This window comes from Hyla sarda, chromosome 4 (genome assembly GCF_029499605.1).
Source record: "Hyla sarda isolate aHylSar1 chromosome 4, aHylSar1.hap1, whole genome shotgun sequence".
In the NCBI taxonomy this organism is placed as follows: Eukaryota; Metazoa; Chordata; class Amphibia; order Anura; family Hylidae; genus Hyla; species Hyla sarda.
Window position 1 is genome coordinate 204027071 of NC_079192.1, and position 23201 is coordinate 204050271.

Consider the following 23201-nt stretch of genomic DNA (forward strand, 5'->3'; position numbering starts at 1 on the left):
CAGTACTATTATAATCCGTATAAGATGAACATAAGGTTTTAATACAGTAGACAAAACCTTGGTAGGATGCTTTATTTTTTTTTTTTGGGGGGGGGGGGGGGGGGGACAAAAAAAAAATGGACTGAAGCGCAATTGTGCCAAACTGTACAAAACCAAATTTACTTTTTTTTTGTACGATTTCTCATGCTGGACAATGGAAATACGGTTCTCTATAGTTTTATTAAATCGGCATATTGTTGCCGTATACATAAATTGCGGTGTGAATGCACACTAACATGGGATCCCCCTGTTGTGATCAGTTGGACTGCCACCGATCATACGCTCATGACCTATCATGCAGATGATGCTGCTGGTGGTAAGACAGCTTGAAAGGGTTGTCTTCTTGTATATCTTGGCAGTGGCAGTCTTTGAGAGGGCTGCAGTGCTGATTACCTCACTGGTAAAGCTGACCATAAAGATGAGCTCTGTTGGCCAACTTTTTTTTTTTTCTTAGCATGTGGATTTGGACAAAGGTAGATTTGTTCAGAGCAACTCAATAGGATAAGTGACCATTCCAAGTAAACCAGCAGGATAAGCTGGCAACATTCTTGTGCTGTCTTCTGAACATTTGATGCCTTTAAAGCGTACCTTTTGTATCCCCCAAAAAATAAAAAACTGTTGTGTGGTTACTCAGTACTAGAGATGAGCGAACTTCCAGTAATTCGATTCATCACGAACCTCTCGGCTTGGCAGTTGCTGATTTTAGCCTGCATAAATTAGTTCAGCTTTCAGGTGCTCCGGTGGGCTGGAAAAGGTGGATACAGTCCTTGGAGAGAGTCTCCAGCCCATCGGAGAACCTGAAAGCTGAACTAATTTTTGCAGGCTAAAGTCAGAAAACGCCGAGAAATCTGTGACGAATCGAATTACTGTAAGTTCGCTCATCTCTACTCAGTACCTCAAACTGGTCATGTACATCTAAGTTTTATGTGTTTAGTGCCTATATTTCTATTAAAAACAGCTTATATCAGTTGCAGTCTGGATTCTCAGATTCTTAAAGGCAAGGGCTACCTTTGTCCCTAACGAGGATCTATTAGCCTCCTTACCAGCCATTAGGAAGGCTGCTGCCTTTCTATGGGATGCCTCCTTGGATGCTTTGAGACTGTTGGCCAGGTCAGGGGCCCTAGTAAATTCAGCTTGAAGGGCGTTATGGATAAAAAAAAATTGACAGGAGACAATAAATGTAAAACTCTGTGCAATTCCGTGTGAGGGGGATCTTTTGTTTGGATCAGTCCTTTCCGACCTTCTAGACAAGGCAGGGAACAGGGAGAAGGGGTTCCCCTTTTCTCAGACCTCTAAAAACCCTCGGCCTTTTCGTTCTAGGGGGAGAGGGGGGGGGGGGTACCCAAACAAAAGCAGAGATCAGTCTTCCAGGTGGAGATTCTTTAAAAAAAACTTTTCTTTAATCAGCCTGAGTCCACCTCCCAAAAAATCTAATCCCAGGCTGCTAGAATTTTTTCCAGAGTGGGAAAAGATAGCTGGAAGTTCTTGGGTTTGGGATACTTTAAAGAACGGTCTTCGGTTGGAGTTCTCCAGCCTGCCACCCACTTGATTCCTCATCACCAACTGTCAGTCAGGGCTTGCAGGGTAGTCCTCCCTAGAAAGAGAAGTAAAAAAGGGTTCTCTAGTTCCAGTACCTCAGTAAGAGTTAGGTGAGGGGTTTAACTCCTACCTCTTTCTAATAAAAAAAAAGCCAAATATTGGAGAAGGTTATCCTTTTACCTCAGTCAGTGATTTCTTCTCTAGGGTTTAGAGAGGTTTAGATTGGAAGGTTCATTTACCCTTGGTGGTTACTACGGATGCTAGCCCATGTGGGGGATAGAGACCTTCATGGTTCCTGGGACATGTCGGTCAGGCATACTTCTAACTACAAGGAGTTGTTAGCAATTTTTTTTGTGCCTTGTAAGCCTTAGGGCCCTCTATTAACAGGGGTGTGGAAATTTTATAAAAAACTACTTGTCCACGGGACTAAAATGGAGCAAAATCTACTTGTCCCTCATGACGATCCACTTGTCCGGCCAATTTTCGCTTTTACGCTCTGATTTTTTCCTCCTCGCCCTATAATAGCCATAACTACCTACTATAATGACACCTTTTAATTTTTCAATAACGTATTCTCTGAACCAAAAAATATATATATATTTAGGGAAGTGAAATTGAAATAGTAAAAGATAATTTTGCAGATTTGGTGTTTTTCTTTTCTGCGCCATTTACCTTGTGGTTGAGGTAACATGTTAGTTTTATACTTTAGGCGCCTGATTACAGCGATACCAGATTTGTATAGTTTACATCATGTTTTACTAATTCTGAACTTTTTCTAATTTTTTTAATTGCCATTTTTTAACCCCTGTAGCTTTATTTTTTTTCCGCATACCAGGCTGTATGAGGGCTAATTTTTTGCGCCATAATCAGTTTTTTGTATCGGTACCATTTTGGCATTGATCTGACTTTTTAATCGCGTTTTAACTTTTTTTCTGGGATATTATAAAAATTTCAAATCTGTGGTTTGGTATTTTTTTTACATTTACCATACGGGATACATAATGTTATATTTTAATAGGTTGCACAATTACACACGAAGCGATACCAAATATGTTTATTTTTATTATGTTTGCATGCTTTTATATAGGAAAAGGGTGATTTGAACTTTTAACATGGAAGGGGTCAATGCAGCGGTCTTCAAACTGTGGCCCTCCAGATGTTGCAAAACTACAACTCCCAGCATGCCCGGACAGCCAACGGCTGTCCTGGCATGCTGGGAATTGTAGTTTTGTAACATCTGGAGGGGCACCGTTTGAAGACCACTGGGTGTCTTTCAAACTTTTATTAAAACTTTTTTTTTTCTTTTACACTTTATTAGACTTATGAGGAATCATTAGATTCCTCAGACAGATGAATAGATTCTATTGAACTCCATTGATCTGTGCGCTCTGTGATCCATTGATAGAGTCTGGTCCAGCCAGGATCTATCAATGACAGAGCCGGGACAGGAGGAAGCAGAGGTAAGTCCTCCGGCTACCTCCATAGTGGATCGCCCCCCTGCGATCGCGCTGTGGGGGGGGTAATCCACCCCCCTAGACCCCCAGGGATTGCATTCACATGTCCCTTTAGACCAGTGGTTCTCAACCTTTTCAGCGACCATACCCCCAAGGCCTGAAAGTATGTCCACGGGTACCCCCTCACGCGGAACTTGCGAGCGAGGGGTACCCGCAGACAAAAGGCGTGTTCTTACCTTGATACTAATGCATCCCTTCTCCATCTTAATCCCCTTGTGCTATTATTCCCCCTCCGTCTTACTCCCCCTGTCCCACAATTCCCACCTCCCTCTGATTCCCTTTTACCATTATTCCCCCTCCATCTTTATCCCCTTGTGCCATTATTATCCAATATGGAACAAGGGGATTAAGATGGAGGAGGGGGAATAATGATACAGGGGGATTAATATGGAGGGGGGGGGGGTTTGATAATTCCCCCCTCCCTCTGATCCCCTTTTGCCATGTTGGATAATAATAGCACAAAGGGATTAAGATGGAGGGGGAATAATAGCACAAGGGGATTAAGATGGCGGAGGAATAATAACACAAGGGGATTAAGATGGAGGGGGGGGATCAATCCCCCCCCTCCTCCATATTAATCCCCTTGTGTCATTATTCCCCCCTCCCTCTGATCCCCTTTTGTCATTTTCCCCCCTCCATATTAATCCCCTTAATCCGGATATGGCAAAAGGGGGGACTGGTGCAAGGGGATTAAGATGGAAGGGGAGAGGGGAGTAATAAAGCACAAGACATAAAATTTCAATGCCTTGTGCTTTATTACCCCCCCCCCCCCTCCGCCATTATCCCTCTCCCCCTCCATCTTAATGCCTTGTGCTCCGTCCCATACAGTTCCCCCCCCCCCTGTACCATACAGTTGTTTACCTGGCGTCCTGTGGTCCCGTTGCCTGCTGCTTCACGGGATGTTCCACAGGGCCGCACTGACGTGTGACGTCCCCCTGCGCTGTGCGGCAACTCCGCGCAACGTCAGGGGAGGCCACACGTCTCCCTGGCAACCACGCAGCTCACTTACAGTAGCCCCGGCCGCATCTCTGGCCGCGCTACTGTACAGTGAGCTGCTGCGGCTATGCGCTGACAAATACTGGCCAATGCATGCCTGGTATTTGTCAGCGTTTTCGCGTACCCCAGGTTGAGAACCCAGGCTTTAGACGCCGCTGTCAGCTTTGACAGCGGCGATCTAAAGGGTTAATAGCCAGCCGCGGCGATCGCCGCATGCTGGCTGTTAACGGCGGCCCCCGGCTACTGAGAACAGCCGGGGGCTGCAGAGTATGGAGCGGGCACGAGTCCGGAGCCCGCTCCATACATACTGCAGAGCGCCGCATACATCTCCCCGCGCAGACGCGCCTCCTCCCCTCAGCTCTCCGAAGCTACAGCTGGGGGGAGTGAAGGCAGAGGACGCAGGTCTGCACGGTGAGACATAAGCCTCTCCCCCCGCACGTCTGTAGAGCAGGGGAGAGAAGACACATACACAGCTTCTATCTCCCCTGCTCTGCTTCGGATCTGCAGTCTGTATGGAGCGGGCTCCCGACTCCTGCCCGCTCCATACAGACTGCAGATCCGCCGCACTTGTCAGGTCCGGCCCTGCTTGCCCGAAGCCGGGCTAAGGGCCGGACAAATTCACCTGCCCGGCGCCCAAAACTGCTAGTCCGGGGCGTCGGGCGATAGAAATTCCACATCCCTGATTAAAAACCAGGATTTTAGGATACTTTTAGATAACACTGCTGCAGTATCCATAATTAATGGGCAGGGTACAACTAGAAGTGATAGTCTAATGATATTATCTTTAAAGACATCATTGTTGAGCTGTTGGAACAAAGAGAAAAATAAAGGGTTATGGGGATGGGTTTTAAGAAGAAGGGGGGGGATAATACTCGCATCTTGTCTTTATTAAATACTAAATTTTCCGTCACCAAGGATAGGAAAATTTCCAATTTTAAGGCAAGACAAGGTGCTCATATTATGCTAGTTTAAAGCTAGGCATATATAACTAACAGGAAATAATATATAATATACATTCACATGAAAATTATAATAGAATCATAGATACATGGGATTCAGGTTTAAAATAAAATGTTTTAAAAGTGGAATCAGAGGACCAATTAGCGGCCTTTAATAAATCAGAGAGAGAAGCGCCTGATTGGAAGAGTTTGGTAGTTTAATTGAAATAAGATAGAGAAGAACTGTGAGTTTAATTGAGATGTTTTAGAGACTGAATCATTGTCATCCCAAGAGGTGAACATATTTAGAATGATATTGACATCCCAAGTGGAAGAGTATCTAGGCAAAGGAGGACGTCGGAAGCGAATGCCTTTGAGTAATTGACAGATTAAAGTAGAGTCTATAGGGAAATTTTGGGATGAAATTTCAGGATGATAAAGATTGATAGTTCTTTAGGCCTTACCATCATAAGATGCAGAAAGGGAATTTAAGATGTGAAAGAGAGGTGCTCGTAAGGGAGCCAAATCCCGCTGATTGCACCAATGCAAAGTCTCCAGGCCGATCGGTAAGCTGGTTTGGTACCCGGGGCCCAGGCATCTGAAAGGATGTCTTTAGTTGATTGAGAAAATTGTAGGTCAGGTCTTGTTGATCCGAGATCAACCAAGTGACTAGAGGTAGTTGATCGGACATAAAGGATGACAATTCCCTTGCGAATTGGAAGAATTCATGGAAAATCTATGAGAAGACGTAAGATTTGAGGAAACCAGGATTTGGTTGGCCAAAGTGGAATGATTAGAACCAGTGTGGCTTTCTGAGTTGAGGTTTGGAAGAGAAACTGAGGAATGAGATTGAAAGGGGGAAAGGCGTAAAGAATTGAAAATTGGAGAAAGGCATCTACACCTAGGGCTTCTGGATCTGGACGCCAACTGAAGAAAAGGGGAAGTTGAGTGTTGAGACGGGAAGCGAATAGGTCCAATGTGTTGATCATCTGAAAAGTTGGAGGATGAAGTTTCCAATCGCTGTAAGGTAACGAGAGTACCAATCCGCTTTGGAATTGGAAATCCCTGGGAGATATTCCGCTTTCAGGACAATATTCCTGTCCAGACAAAAATGCCAGAAATCCTTGACAAAACCTGCATGAATTTTGGAATTCGTACCTCCCAAACAATTGATTGTATTGGACAGCAGATATGTTGTTCATGCGAAGAAGGATACAACAATGGGAGGAAATTTTTTGCAAAACTTTCAGGCGAAAAATTTCGCTAAAAGTTCTAGGCAATTTATGTGGAGAAGGGATTCTGAGGGAGACCATTTCCCTCTGGTAGAAAGGGGACCACAGTGAGCGCCCCAGCTGGTGAGACTCTCATTGGATTCTATAATGTTATCCAGATTCGGGTGAAGTATTGTTTTTCCGTTCCAAGATTCCATGTGAGAAAGCCACCAAAGAAGTTCCTCTTTGGCTTTGGAAGAGAGATGAATTTCGTCGGAATAACAGAGACCTTCTCTTAAGTGGCAAATCTTCAATCATTGGAGAGCTCTGTAGTGAAAAGGAGTGGGGAATATGGCCTGAATGGAGGCTGCAAGAAAGTCCACTGTACGGGCTATTGTTCTCAGAGAGATCAGATCTTTGCGGAGAATTTGACGAATCTCTTTCCGAATGGTTTTCAATTTCCTGGGGGGAAGACTCAATGTGGTTAATTGAGTATTGATCATGAAGCCCAGAAATTCCAGTTCTTTAGATAGAATAAGAACTGATTTTTTTTTTAAAGTTTGATGAGAAAACCCAGGTGAGTTAGGAGAGAGATAAAGTCCAATCCATGTGAAGCAAAAAAAGATCTTTTGAATGCGCCATGAGAAGAATGTTGCCGAGATAGATAAGACAAACCCTGCGACCTCTGACGGATGCAATTACTGACTTCGAAAGTTTTGTGAAGCACCAAGGGGCCGACGAGAGACCGAATGGGAGACAAGTGAATTGCCGCTTTTGATTTTTCCAAAGAAATTGGAGGAAGCTTTGGGATAAAGGATGAATCGGGACTGTAAGATAAGCATCTATTAAGTCTATTTTGATTAACCAGTCGTCTTTTAATAAAATGTCTCTTAGAACGTGAATTCTTTCCATTTTGAAGTGTTGATAAACTACTAAGTTGTTGAGGATTCTTAAGTTGATTACAGGTCTGTGACCTCCATCTTTCGTTTTGACCAAGAAAGGATTGCTTAGGAATCATGTTGAATGCATAGGTACAGGAATAATTGCCTTCTTTGAAAGAAGGTCCTGTACTTCTAGATCTATGAGATTCTTGGCTGATAGGGAGAATTGAATGGGATGAGGGAGATAGAATTTGTTGCTCCTCCCATCCAATTCTATTTAGTAACCCATGACAGTGTTTAAAATCCATGAGTCGGATTTAATCATACTCCAATTTTTTGAAAAATGTAGGAGTCTTCCGCCCAGTGGAATATCTAGGGAAGAATATAGGGTTGGACTTACCTCTAGGTGGTCTGGAACGGGGATATCGTCTCTGATCTCGAGAATGCCATGGCCTGCCCCTGTATGGGAAGAAAGGTGGGGGAGCAGAGGAGGGTCCTGCAAATTGAGGTTGTGGTGGAGGGTAGAAGCCTCTATTCTGTTTTCTGAATTGGGAGGTTCAGCCGGAAAAGCGGCTCCGTCCTCATCCGGCCTTCCCCAAATTTTTTGGGGGAAAATACTTTTTTCATGGAGATTTGTGCCTTGCTCAATAAAAAGAAAATGCCTACATATTTATTAATTTCCCTTATGAATTCATCCCCAAATAACAAACCCATGGTAGGGTTGGGAGGTTCAGTAGAGACGAGGTTTGTTAATTGGGGGTAAATTTTCCTTAAAATGTGTTTTCGCTCAGTAGAAAGTGCCGAGTTGGCATTGCCGAAAAGACAGACAGCTCTTAGAGCCCAACCCCTAAGGGTTTCAGTGTCAACAGGTCTATTGTTATTAGTAACCTCTTATTATTAGATCCAGGATTTTGGTGATGGGTCCTGATAAATCCATAAGCTTGTCCTGGCAAGCTTTAAAACTCTGTTTTTTTACCTGTTTTAAACAAAAATTTTGTGAAAAGGGGGTCTAATTCAGGAGTAGCTGATGAGTTATGGAGTAGAGTAGGACGAGGGCATTCAGCTTTAAGTTTGTTTCGTGAGGCCCTGTCTAAACTTTTATTGACCGGTATTCTGCCACTTTTTTTTTTTTTTAAACAATTGTTTATGTATTCTGCCACTTTACGATCAGGAAGCCATTCTCCAGAGCGAGGATGGCAAATTTAAAGAAGGGTCGAAAAAGGGGTCTCCTGAATCGCCCATAGTAGTGTCTTCCTGTGTCACAGGGTCATCGTGGTCATCACCACCTTCCTCAGACGTATGTTATCGCCTCCACCTCTGCAATATCAGAATCTACTGATTCATCAGAGGAAGTGTCTCTGAAGGAGTCAGGTTTTGACCGAAAGGTGGATTTCTGAGCTCTAATTATCTGGACCTCCTCACGGGCTGAGGGTGAGACATGTGGTGGGTTAGAACCACTGGTAGGATGAGAGTCAATTTTTTGAGGTTTATCAGAAGATTGGCGGGCTCCTGAATGGATTTTTGTAACCTTAGAGGAATAAGGGCCGCCAGATGTTTGATGTTTTTTACATTTAGCCTTCCCTGGATCTTTAAGTCCCCTGGCGAGGTCAGAAACAGATTCTTTGGGAGACCAAATTCGTCTGAAGGGGTGAGGAAAAGTAAAGCCCCAGTATCTTGAGGGTTAGTGTGTTGCAACACCATGGAAATAGATTTTGCAATTGTTGTAAAACAGATACTGCTGATTGCACAGCAGAGTGGACAGATCTGGCTACAGAGTCGTCCACCATGGATTGCAGGTGGTCCTGGGAAGCAGGATCCTTAATAATTCCTCTATTTTCTTCAGACATGGTAGGTAAAACAAAGGGAGTTTATCATAGGTATATACTGTGTAAAATTAAGGTAAATAATAAATATATGTGAATGAACTAAGCAATCAATTTAATTAATTAAATGGGTCAAGTAAAAATTAATTGGTAAAAAATTAAATAAATAAGTTAATAAATAAATTTATTTAATTAATTAATATATAAAATAATGCATTAAAGAATGTGTGTAGAAAAACCTTTGAAAATAATGTAGTGAAATACAATTAAACGCCACAAGGTGGCAGCACAGGATAAGAAATGAAAAAATGAAAACAAAATTTATTGTGAGAAGACGATACATAAGGATATAGTAGCGATACTGTAGCGTGTCTGGCCGGCTCTGACACTCTGAGGAAAATGTCAGAAGCCCTCCGAAACCTGACAGGAGATTACCTCGGACGAGAGAAGATGGCGGCTGTGACGCAGTGGGATAAAAGAGAAGACTAGTGAATAGAGTACGTATTTTTTGTTCCATAAGACGCACTTTTTCTCCCCCAAAAGTGGGAAGGAAATGTCTGTGCGTCTTAAGGAGCGAATGTGTGTGCGAATGAAGTGCAGGGGAGGCTGCTAAGCTTACCTGCTCCTGGGTCTGTACGGCGAAGTACTCTGCTGCCTCTGATTCACGCCGCTGCCCTGTTCTTCCATCCTCTTTACTGCAGCTGTCCCGTTCTCCTGTCCGCATAATGGAGTCTTATAGAGGAGCATGTGACACACACGTCACTCCCCTGCACCCAGCGTAACTCTACGGAGGAAGCAGAGTGACGTGTGTGTCACTTGCTACTCCATTATGCGGATGGCAGAACAGGGCAACGGTAGTGATATACCGGTAAGCAACTACAAGGGGGGTCCTGCTGGCCTCAAGGGAGGGGGGGGGGGGGGTCCTGCTGGCCACAAGGGAGGGGGGGGGGGTCCTGCTGGCCGCAAGGGGGGTTTGGTTCAGAATATTTTTTTTCTCGTTCTCCTCCTCTAAAACCTAGGTGAGTCTTATGGAGCTAAATATATGGTAAGCAGCAGAATAAAAGATAGAGGATGTCGGGAAAATCAGAAGATGCGGGGATAAGCCGAGAGAAGATAATAAAGGAATATGAGAGGTAAGATGAGTTTTTTTTTTTTTTTTTTTAACAATAATGGTAAAATGAAATGTACAAAATGGAGAGAAAATCACAAGAAAAATTGACAAAAAAAGGGGGAATATATGAAGGATAAGAAAAATGAAATAATGGTAGAAAGAATATTGAAATTTATGGGAAATAAAGACGATATGAGGATAAAATAAAAAATAAAGTATATATAAATTAAATAGTATGAATATAAAAAATAAAAAATAATTTAATGAAAATAAATATTTTTTAGAGAATGATAAAAAAAACTAAAATGTTATGTGGAGCAAAATTATATTTATCCTAACTGACTGCTGAGCAGCAAAGAAGTTACCTATATGACATATGCTGTGGGCTGATTGGTTGTTGTGGTATTGCAGCACACTAGGTTGCATCCTAGATATTACATTTATATGCACTTTATATGTAAAACATTTTCTTTAATACATCCAGTATCTATTTGCTGCTGAGTTCAGTAAAAGAAGTAAAAAGTATAATATGAGCGTCTTGTCTTGCCTTAAAATCCATCTCAGCTATCCATTTGAAGTGAGAGCTTTTAAACATCAGGGCAGACTACTTGAGCAGGCATCAAGTTCGACAGGGAGAGTGGCAATTAAACCCAGCAGTTTTTCAGTGAAATTGCAGCATCCCGAACAGCTCTAGGAAAGCAGGAGAGTCCTTTTACCTATGCTCTAGGTTTCCTGTCCCTGGGGGAGGAGTCCATCTCTCTGGTGGTGCTGTCGTGACTACGAGGAATTTGAATTACCGGTGAGCAATTACCGGCTATTATCCTCTGCTGCACAACTGGCTGGGATTTGTTGTCCCCTACAGACAATATCTTATGCAATATGAAAGAGGAGCAGAGGAATATATATATATAATCCTCCGCTTATCTTACATATTGCATAATGGGATTACAAATCCCAGCCAGTCGTATACTCTGACTGGGATAGCGCTATAGCCCCAGGCAGTACCTGTGACGGATGAGCAGCTGCAGCGCAGCTCCCAATGCGGGAATACAGGCTTCCCTCTGTTTCTCCTTGTGCTAAGTGACAGGCCGGGAGCATGCACAGAGCCTTCTAAAGCCTGCCCTTACTTCCTATATTCTGACAGACCAGGAGTTTTGCCACTGTCAGTTTTTTATATAGCGATGGGCAGAGATCAGCGTGGTCTTCTTTTGTGAGGACACCTAGTGGCCACTTTTGTACAAGCAATTTGTAAGTAAAATTTATGAAAAAAATTATTGAATGTATTTACAGATATACTTATTTTATAGTGCTCTATTGTATTGAACAAAAAAAAAATTAGTGAAAGTGGGCATTTAAGTATTATATGTATCACTTCCTGCAAACAGGCTTATTAAATATAGGAAAGGAAGAAGCAACACTTGAAGATGTTTTGGCATACCTTGATCACACATACTGTGGACAAATATCTATTGAAACAAGCCAGTTACAAAACCTAGAAGAACAGGAATGGTTCTCCAGAAGATTTGAAGAATTGAAATGGGAGACATTTTCTACAGAAGAGAAGAAACATCTGGCACAGCTAATGATTGAATGTCAGGTAAATCGCTGTAAACCTTAAAGGGATTTTAACACAAAGATAAATAGTTTTAAAGTAATGCATTATGTGAAATTTAACATACACTGCTCAAAAAAATTAAGGGAACACTAAAATACCACATCCTAGGTCTGAATGAATGAACTAATCGTATGATATACTTTACATAGTTGAATGTGCTGACAACAAAATGACACAAAAATTATCAATGGAAATTAAATTTATCAACCCATGGAGGTCTGGATATGGAGTCACACTAAAAATCAAAGTGGAAAACCCCACTACAGGCTGATCCAACTTTGATGTAATTTCATTAAAGGAAATCTGTCAGCAGTATCAGCCGCACTAAAGCTGTTACACAGCTTGTAGTGTGGGTGATGCCGATCAAAACGATATTCACGCCGGCCAGATTCGTCCAGCCGTTCCACCGCAATTCGCTTTTTTCTCTTTTAATGCAAGTGAGGGCCTTGAGGCATAGAGCCGTACACTAACAGGCAGCACAAGAGCAGGGAGAGAAGTGGCGCATGCGCCTTACACTAACACGGGCCGCAAGAGCAGGGAGGGGGGGTTATGAATATTAATGAGCTGGGTGGAGTGCCCGCCCGGCGAAGATGATGTCAGCTTGCCCCTTGCTCTGTTCGGAGCTCCACCCATGCCCCAAGGCCCTCATTTGCATAAAGAGGAAGAAAGAGAGTTGCTGCAGAACGGCTGGGTGAATCTGGACGCCGTGGGTATCGTTATGATCAGCATCACCCACACTACAAGCCTGTGTGACAGCTTTAGTGCAGGTGATACTGCTGACAGATTTACTTTTTTAAACAAGTCAAAATGAGGCTCAGTAGTGTGTGTGGCCTCCACATGCCCGAATGACCTCCCTACAATGCCTGGGCAAGCGGACTGGACTAAAGCATCCGCCAACTTCTGGACAGTCTGTGGTGCAGCTTTGGTGGATGGAGCGAGACATGATGTCCCAGATGTGCTCGGTCGGATTCAGGTCTGGGGAACGGGTGGGCCAGTCCATAGCATCGATGCCTTCCTCTTGCAGGACCTGCTGACACACTCCAGCGACATGAGGTCTAGTATTGTCTTGCGTTACGAGGAACCCAGGGCCAACTGCACCAGTATATGGTCTCACATGGGGTCTGAGGATCTCATCCCGGTACCTAATGGTAGTCATGCTAGCACGTGGAAGGCTGTGCGACCCCCCCCCCCCCAAAGAAATTCCATCCCACACCATTACTGACCCACTGCCAAAACGGTCATGCTGGAGGATGTTGCAGGCAGCAGAACTTTCTCCACAGAGTCTCCAGACTCCGTCACGTCTGTCGCATGTGCTCAGTGTAAATCTGCTTTCATCTGTGAAGAGCGCAGGGCGTCGGTGGCAAATTTGCCAAACGTCCTGCACGGTGTTGGGCTGTAAGCACAACTCCCACCTGTGTGGACGTCGGGCTCTCATACCAGCCTGATGGAGTCTGTTTCTAACCGTTTGAGTGGACACATGCACATTTGTGGCCTGCTGGAGGTCATTTTGTAAGTCTCTGGCAGTGCTCCTCCTTCTCCTCCTTGAACAAAGGCGGGGGTAGCGGTCCTGCTGCTGGGTTGTTGCCCTCCTACGGACTCCTCCATATCTCCTGATGTACTGGCCTGTCTCCTGGTAGCGCCTCTATGCTCTGGACACTACGCTGACAGACACAGCAAACCTTCTTGCCACAGCTTGCATTGATGTGCCATCCTGGATGAGCTGCTCTACTACCTGAGCCACTTTTGTGGGTTTTAGACTGTGTGTCATGCTACCACTAGAGTGAAAGCACCGCCAGCATTCAAAAGTGACCAAAGCATCAGCCAGGAAGCATAGGAACTGAGAAGTGGTCTGTGGTCACCACCTGCAGAACCACTCGTTTATTGGGGGTGTCTTGCTAATTGCCTATAATTTCCACCTGTTGTCTGTTCCATTTGCACAACTGCATGTGAAATTGGTTGTCAATCAGTCTTGCTTCCTGAGTGGACAGTGTGATTTCACAGAACTGTGATTACTTGGAGTTACATTTGTTCCCTTTATTTTTCTGAGCGTTGTATTTCCAATTTACAAGCATTTCTGAAAATTTACTATTTGAGAAATATATATACCAAATGTGCTTTTCTTATTTTGCCTTTTCCCTTGCTTATGACTGTTTTAGGGCATCCAGTAAAACAGTCATGCTCTGTCAATCTACATATTGCATGTTAGTCTTTACTGTATATGCAAGCAAGGTGGATTGTGGGAAAGTGTGTACTCAAAGGGTCAAAGTTCAGAGAGGAAATAAGGAAGTGATCAGATCCATGGAGGAGAGGCACACTACAATTAAGTGCATTTTTTTTTATTAGTAAAATTACCTACATTTGTACACCTTTCCATATATGTATGTGGCACACACCTGATTTTAACAACTTTGCTACTAACTTTGCTTAGTTGGAAAACCCCTTGAAGGGAAACTTTTTGAATTGAATGTGTGGGTTTTGTCTGTGCTTTTATTATGTAGGTAGACCATGTATGAACCTTTTTTAAAAGGGTTGTCTAATTTACTCTGTTAGAGGTCTTACATAATTAGATACCAGTATAAACAAAGACTGTGTATAGCCTTAATAATATTATACGACAGTGACTTTTTATAAGGTAATTGCCATAAAAACAGTACATGGGGCTAAATATAACACAAAAATATGCTGGTACATATACAGTCATGCCCGTAAATGTTGGCACCCCTGAAATTTTTCTAGAAAATGAAGTATTTCTCACAGAAAAGGATTGCAGTAACACATGTTTTGCTATACACATGTTTATTCCCTTTGTTTGTATTGGAACAAAACCAAAAAAGGGAGGGGAAAAAACAGCAAATTGGACATAATGTCACACCAAACTCCAAAAATGGGCTGGACAAAATTATTGGCACCCTTAACTTAATATTTGGTTGCACACCCTTTGGAAAAAATAACTGAAATCAGTCGCTTCCTGTAACATCAAGGGAAGGGTGCCTTTTCCCAACAACAATTTTAAGATCTCTCCACAGGTGTTCAATGGGATTTCGATCTGTACTCATTGCTGGCCACTTCCGAACTGTCCAGTGCTGGGTGCTTTTTGACGTATGTTTGCGGTCATTGTCCTGCTGGAAGACCCAAAATCTCGGATGCAAACCCAGCTTTCTGACACTGGGATGTACAGTGCGACCCAAAATCTGTTGGTAATCCTCAGATTTCATGATGCCTTGCACACATTCAAGGCACCCAGTGCCGGAGGAAGCAAAACAACCCCAAATCATCATTTAGCCTCCACCATATTTAATTTAAATGTCGAACTATGTGGATAGTTAGTGCTGACACTGATGCTCCCTGAGCCTGCAGGACAGCTTGAATATCTTTGAAACTTGTTTGGGGCTGCTTATCCACCATCCAGACTATCCTGCGTTGACACCTTTCATCACTTTTTCTCTTCAGTCCATGCCCAGGGAGATTAGCTACAGTGCCATGGGTTGCAAACTTCTTGATAATGTTGTGCACTGTGGACGAAGGCAAATTTAGATCTCTTGTAACCTTGAGATCGTTGATATGTTTCCACAATTTTGGTTCTCAAGTCCACAGACAGTTCTCTTCTCATCTTTCTGTTGTCCGTGCTTAGTGTGGCACACACAACCACACAATGCAAAGACTAAGTGAACTTCTCTTTTTTAAATATGCTTTCAGGTGTGATTTGTATATTGCCCACACCTGTTACTTGCCCCAGGTGACTTTAAAGGAGCATCACATACTTGAAACTATTTTCTTTTTCAACAATTATGAAAGGGTGCCAATAATTTTGTCCAGACCATTTTTGGAGTTTGGTGAGACATTATGTCCAATTTGCTTTTTTTCCTCCCTTTTTTGGTTTAGTTCCAATAATCACAAAGGGAATAAACATGTGTATAGCAAAACATGTGTTACTGCAATCCTTTTTTTTTTTTGGGTGAGAAATGCTACATTTTCTAGAAAAATTTCAGGGGTGCGTGCAACATTTACGGCCATGACTGTATGAAGAGTTATTTAATGCTATAATGGTCAATTGATACTCTCAAAAACCCAATCTCCACTATAGAGAGTGAAGACCATTAAATATAAGCTCCAAACACAGCTTAATGTGAATCTGCTCTAACACTGGCTTCACCTTCCCCGACGTACTCGCACCCCTCTAATGTATATGCTGTTCTGCAAAACTGGCATGTGTGTAGGAAGTGGCCATAGTATTGGTGTTCTAATGCAACTATCTCTGGTATCTGCAGTTGGCCCATTGGGATCTGATTTTGTAAGACCTATCACATAGTATTGTTATTTGTGATGTATAGTGTATAATCCATATTTGTGGGTTACATGCCATAATGCTTTCCTCCCCACTGTCTTTTCCCAAGGGTGGAGTATTTGCATATAATTTTTTATAAAAAATATTATAATTTTTTTTTGTATGCAGGAATTTGATCATTTTTTGGCTACCAAATTTTCAACTGTGAAACGATATGGAGGCGAAGGAGCAGAAAGCATGATGGGCTTCTTCCATGAGATGTTTAAAATGTGTTCTTTTAGTGGTGTCACAGATGTGATTATAGGAATGCCACACAGAGGGCGACTTAACCTTCTCACTGGACTTCTTCAGTTTCCACCAGAGGTAATAGTTAAAATGAACTTTATTTAAATTCAGTTCTATATATATATATATATATATATATATATATATATATATATATATATTTTTTTTTTTTTTGGTTAATATGAAGAAATCCTCCATCCTCGTGTCTACATTACTCATAAGGGAAAGTGAGAAATTTTCTAATGTGTTTAGCAGTAATTGGCCTTAAAGGGGTAGTCCAGTGGTGAAAAACTTATCCCCTATCCTAAGGATAGGGGATAAGTTTGAGATCGCAGGGGGTCCGACCGCTGGGGCCCCCTGCGATCTCTCTGTACGGGGGCCAGGCTCTCCGGCCAGAGAGCGGGTGTCGACCCCCGCACGAAGCGGCGGCTGACACGCCCCCTCAATACATCGCTATGGCAGAGCCGGAGATTGCCGAAGGCAGCACTCTGGCTCTGCCATAGAGTTGTATTGAGGGGGCGTGTCGGCCGCCGCTTCATGCGGGGGTCAACACGCCCCCTTCGCGCGGGCTGTCGGGGCCCCGTACAGGAGATCGCAGGGGGCCCCAGCGGTTGGACCCCCGCGATCTGCAACTTATCCCCTATCCTTAGGATAGGGGATAAGTTGTTCACCACTTGTTCACTACTGGACTACTCCTTTAACTGTCATAACTAAGCACAATAATGGCTACCTATAGAATATGTGACACACATATGAATAAAGGTATGTATCAAAGTTTGTTTTTTTAAAATGGCAACACATCCTGCCTTCTGTGATTGGGGGTCAAGATTTAGTGATGTTTGTCACTTCTAAATTGTAAGAAAGTGAGACAGGTCTAACACGTTCATCTGATACCTGGACAAACATTACTCCCCTTGTAAGTCATAAACCTAGGCTATAGGGTTATTTTCCCTGAAGTATAGTTCTGTGGGTATTGCCAAATGGTAACATGTAAAATTTCTGCAGTTATATTGGCCAAGCTAATAGCCCTAAATCTTATATCATGGCACAAAATTGTATATATTAAATGCATCACAATAACGGGAAAACATTTTCTAGTAATAGGAATAAAGTGATGTTTTATTCCTCCTGGACCTTGTTCACATAGTTGCTAAACAATCAAAAGAACTTTTTTTTAGAATATAAATATTTTATGGGTGCTGAGATAATATAACAAGTTCAGTTGCAATAAAAAATATAAACTGTGATGCCCGGAAACTAGAAAACAGATTTATGTAAAACTGCTACATCCAGACTTGCCTAGTCATATAGAAACATTGTAATATGCTGGGTAAACAGGAGGATTCATATGTTACATTATAGTATTATCCCTTTCTAGGAGATTAAATGTATAAAGTACTGATGTCTCCACCCTTAACTCTTCTGAAATTGCATTCCTTTAAACAATTTGGCAAGATACCAGTTGAAAACAATCTTGCACCATGCATGAAAAGGTATATGTAAAACATATTTATTTTATTTTTTTTACATGGAAGCCGATAGACAACAGATGTGGGGGGGAGGAGGTTGGTGTCCAACCTCTGGGACTCCAGCAATCTCCACAACTGCTCCTGAATCTCCTTATGCACAAAGCGGGCTCAACATGCATTCTCTATCGGAGCACCAGAGACAGCCGTATACAGTGCCCTCTGGGATCACTTATTCTTTATCCAGACTTTGGATATCCCCTTAAAGGCATCTGTTGGACAAGACAATGCAAAAAACAACATAGTTTGCTGTGGATCTGCAACTGTTGTGGATTAATTGTGGATTTTAACTTCACTGCTCTCAATGGGGAAGTTCCGCAATGTTTCTGTTGCAGATTTAAAAAAATTGCACCACAGGTTAATTTACATGCAGATTCTTTACTAGAGTTCTACAAACTAGATTCCACTATGCTGCCACTGTAACACTAGATTCTGCTGCATATCTGCACTGTGTTTACATTCCTTTGCCACAACTTCTGTTTTCATTGTTTTTACAAAAAACTATTGCTTACTGATTAAAAATAAAAATTAAAGGAGTACTGCGGCCATAGACCACTTTATCCCCTATCTGTACGGGGACTCTGCGCGGTTTATGCTTGTGTTGTCAACCTCACTAAGAGGTCGACAGATACTCCCCCTCTATTCAGCTCTATGGGAGAGGCGGGATGCACAAGGGCTGAATCTCCGTCTCTCCCATAGAGATACATAAAGGGGGCGTGTCAGATGCAGCATCATGCTGTGGCCAACATGCCTCCTGCATGGGGAGAGCCGCGACAGAGCCGGGCCCGTACATGAGATCGTGGGGGGTCCCAGTATTCGGACCCCTGCAATCAGACACTTATCCCCTATCCTGCGGATAGGGGATAAGTTGTATTGGGCTGCAGTACTCCTTTAAGAATAATGGATGAAAAGTATTTAAGCTGATCAAAGGCAAACATGGAAAAGTGAATCCAAAATGGTTGTCTGCTATGGGTCACTCTTCTATTTAACCTTTTGCATCAGTTTTGATAAGTATGTTATTTCAATCCATATTACACTTTGCTAAGCATTTTGTAACATTTTATTTATAGCTCATGTTTCGTAAAATGCGTGGCTTAAGCGAGTTCCCTGAAAACTCCCCAGCGATAGGTGATGTTCTTTCCCATTTGACTTCCTCAGTCGATTTGGATTTTGGATCAGATAAGACTCTACATGTCACAATGTTACCGAATCCTTCGCATTTGGAAGCAATTAATCCTGTCGCTGTTGGCAAAACCCGTGCTAGGCAACAATCTTTGTCGGATGGAGACTACTCTTCAGATAACTCTGCCCAACCTGGTGACAAAGTCATATGTCTTCAGGTAAATACTTGAACTTAAAATTAGTATGTAGAAATGATAACTATGCAATGTAATGCCTATTACCTGAGAACATGATTTTGTATCATAAAATTAAAACAAGTGCCAATCTGTACATTTGCCTAGTCAACTACTGTAGCCACCATTAGCAATTGTATGGGGGTCATGTGCTTGACTGAATTTTTCTTTTTCTTTTTAAATATAGTACTAGTTTTGCGTCAGCTGCAGAGCCATAGGCTGTGTCAGGGCATGCTGGGAGTTACAGTAAGTTACTAACTAACATGCCCTGACGCAGCCTTGGGCTCTGCAGCTGACCCAAACCAAACCTATGACTCCCAACATGTTGCGCAATAACTTAAACTATATTTCTATATAGTGCAACATGCTGGAAGTTGTAGTTTTGGTTCGGGCTACCTGCAGAGCCATTGGCTGTCGGGGAATGCTTCAAGTTGTACTAGTTTTGGGTCAGCTGCACTCTTAAGCAGTGATCTGCAACCTGTGGCTCTGCAGCTGGTGCAGAACTACAACTCACAGCAGGGCGGGTAAGGAGGAGGCAGATATGCAGTGGTGTCTCCTGAGTCCAACCGCCCCTACCCCCCCCCCCCCCCTGCCTATCCTCTGACCAGAGACCGCCGCTGCCCACTTCTCTCCCCCTGCCGGTCCGGAGTCCAACCACCGCAGCTGCCCCATTGTCTCACCCATCCCCGGTTTTATAATTACCTGTTCCCGGGGTCCGCGCTACTTCTGGCTCCGGCGGTGTTCTGAGCTGTCACTGTGCGCACTGACGGTGACGTCGCATTGAGGACGTCACTACGCAGTGCACAGCATTAGTGCAGGACCCTGCAGGAGCCAGAAGTAGCGCGGACCCCGGAACAGGTAATTATAAAACCATGAATGGGGGAGGCAATGGGGCAGCGGCGGTCTCTGGCCGGGGAGGCGGGGCATTATCGGCAAGGTAATTACTGATAACTTCCAAAATGGTGAATATCGGCCGATAATATCAGCCAAACCGATAAACGGTCGATCCCTATTGCGTACTGCATTTCGACTGACCAATGAACCAGTAGCCGCAGCCGAATGTTGTCGCTGGTCATGACAATGTTTGTTTGTTTGTTTTTTTGTTAGCAGTAAGGTAGCATGTTTCTATCGTCACAGGATATTAAGAAGAATAATTACTAACGTAAGGTAATTGTTTCTTTTGGGATACTGTACAGTTTATTTGATATTGTCTTTTTTTAGGTTCATGGTGATGCTTCCTTTTCTGGTCAAGGCATTGTTCCTGAAACATTTACAATTTCAAACCTACCTCATTACAGAATTGGAGGAAGCATTCACTTAATAGTCAATAATCAGCTAGGATACACTACTCCATCTGATCGTGGTAGATCATCATTGTATAGCAGTGATGTCGGTAAGTGTCCAACCCTTAAAAATAGCCTGAAAATGTCTGACTTCAATCATGAGGGACTTTGTTACTATTCCTTTGCTTTAAACTGTAAGGTTTTATATTATTAGTGTAAACCCTTCTAAATTAAAATGTTTAATTCTTGAATGTACTTTACAGATCTTCCTTATTATAATCCCTTTAAGCTGATTGAATGTAATAGTAAGGCCATTTATTTCCTATGGAATCTGATAATGTTTGGTGTGTGTGACACATAGGCTAAAGTTTTATCATCACATGTGGGAGCTTAGGCATGCTCTCTCTGTCTATCTTTCTGTCTCCAAATAACCAAGAGGATGGAAGCCTCTGGGAAATCAATTAAGAATTCCACTTGTTACTGTAATATTTGGTCATGTTTTCCGTATCTTGCAACAAAGCAGTTTCAACACAGTGGGGAGATTAAGCAAAACCTGTGCTGAGGAAAACTTGACCAGTTGCCCATATTAACCAATCAGATTGTTCTTTGATTTTTCAGAAGCCTTTTTAAAAAACGAAAGAAGATATGGGCAACTGGTCAACTGGTTAACTTTTTTCCTCCACACAGATTTTGATCTCCCCCAGTGTGTATATAAAACCAGGAAATTGATATACATTAGAAACACAGGAAGAAAATATGCTTTTTGCATTGAGGTTACAAATAGCATAATTTAAGCAAAAAAAAAAATTTTTTTTTAAATATAGTTTTTGTATATTCTATACACGCCTAGTTACTGTTTCCTTATTTTCTGTAATTTAGGTAAAATAGTTGGTTGTGCCGTAGTTCATGTCAATGGAGACTGTCCAGAAGAAGTTGTACGGGCTACACGACTAGCAGTTGAATATCAAAGACTTTTTAGAAAGGATGTGATTGTGGATTTATTGTGCTATCGGCAGTGGGGCCATAATGAGCTGGATGAGCCCTTCTTTACTAATCCTGGAATGTATAAAATAATTCGGTAAGTTCACATTTTATAGTATTTACCAAACTAAACTAGACAAACAAATGAGTAAGGGTTTGTCACTTGACCTTTAAAAAAATAAAAATACAGCGACTTCTAGGTTACAAAGGCTCCATGAACTGTATGGAAATGTTATACGCTGACATTGTAAGAACAGACACTATGGTGTATTTGAGTTTATCTAAAGAAGTAAAATTGTAGGAACTAAAGGCAAGATTTTTTTCTTTAAGTGTTGTGCGTGTTGAATTTTTATATAAGTAATATTACAGATGTTAATCATTTGTGTACAGGTCTCGAAAAAGCATCCCAGATGTATATGCTGAGAATTTAGTATCTGATGGACTCTTGACTACAGAAGAAGTTGAAAATATCAAATCTTCTTATTACACCAAATTTAATGATCATCTTGCAAATATGACTTTATACACTCCGCCACCTACCAACCTTCAGGCTAACTGGAGTGAGATGGTTGAACCAGGTGCTCGGATAACAACATGGGACACTGGAGTTCCTGCTGACTTGCTCAAATTTATCGGAGCCAAATCTGTAGAGGTTCCAGAAGAGATTCAAATGCACAGCCATCTTCTAAAGATGCATGCACAGGTTGGGTCCCAAGTTTTTATAGTTCTGTGATTTAATCTTCTTATCAGGTTTGCAGATAAGGTGAATATGGTGGTCTTAATTGTTAAAATTGTGTGAAAGTATGATTGAATGTTCATATGTTCAGTCTAGAATACAGAAGCTACAGGAAGGAACAAAGTTAGATTGGGCTACAGCTGAAGCATTGGCTTTTGGCTCCTTGCTTTGTCAAGGTGAGTCACTGTCCTTTCTTAATTTAATACTTAAAGAAAACAATTTTTTTCAAAATTACTAATGATAATGTTTGTGAATTGCTTCCTTTTTTTTTAAGGGTTTAATGTTCGAATAAGTGGACAAGATGTAGGACGTGGGACATTTAGTCAAAGACATGCCATGGTGGTTTGTCAAGAGACTAATGACACTTGTATTCCTCTAAATTATATAACATCTGACCAGAAAAGCTTTTTGGAGGTATGTTTCCTTAATCACTAATAAAGTAATCCTGTGTTGTATAGTATATACTAATTGGTATCATGGCTTTAGTAATAGCCACACAGGGGAAGCGAGTGCTCAAGGCCTGTGTTGGGGTGTCTGTTGGTTGGTCTCTGACAGGGTGTATGGCAGATGTATTGATGCCTCTGGCGTCCATGTCTATGACTTTGTCTTCTGTGATGCCTTATTCTATGTCAGATACCCTTATATCATTGCAGCATTTGTGTTGTGTCCTTCATCAGTTTTTGCCCAGTTTGACACGCTGTTACTATTATTTCATATTTCTGTGACTTAAATAGTACACAGATTATCACCTGTCATTGCTACCACCAGCATCTTCTGCATACAGTAGAACAAAAAAGTGTTTAGTCAGTCACCAATTGTGCAAGTTCTCCCTCTTAAAAAGATGAGGCCTGTAATTTTCATCATAAGTATACTTCAACTATGAGAGACATAATGAGAAAAGAAAAAAATCACATTGTCTGATTTTCAAAGAATTAATTTAAAAATTATGGTGAAAATAAATATTTGGTCAATAACAAAAGTTTATTTCAATACTTTGTTATATACCCTTTGTTGGCAATGACAGAGGTCAAACGTTATCTGTCTTCACAAGGTTTTCACACACTGTTGCTGGTATTTTGGCCC

The 23201-nt window shown here is 42.1% G+C and overlaps 1 protein-coding gene across 1 annotated transcript in view; it reads left to right on the top strand.

Moving 5' to 3' along the window:
* DHTKD1 (dehydrogenase E1 and transketolase domain containing 1) overlaps window positions 1–23201 on the top strand; it is a 72769-nt gene that overhangs the window by 12918 nt on the left and 36650 nt on the right. Inside the window, exons 3-10 of the mRNA XM_056573321.1 lie at window positions 11438–11649; window positions 16121–16315; window positions 18834–19103; window positions 20340–20511; window positions 21281–21479; window positions 21773–22085; window positions 22210–22294; window positions 22393–22532. Coding sequence (XP_056429296.1) covers window positions 11438–11649; window positions 16121–16315; window positions 18834–19103; window positions 20340–20511; window positions 21281–21479; window positions 21773–22085; window positions 22210–22294; window positions 22393–22532 — 1586 coding nt within the window. The remainder of the gene's footprint in view (window positions 1–11437; window positions 11650–16120; window positions 16316–18833; window positions 19104–20339; window positions 20512–21280; window positions 21480–21772; window positions 22086–22209; window positions 22295–22392; window positions 22533–23201) is intronic.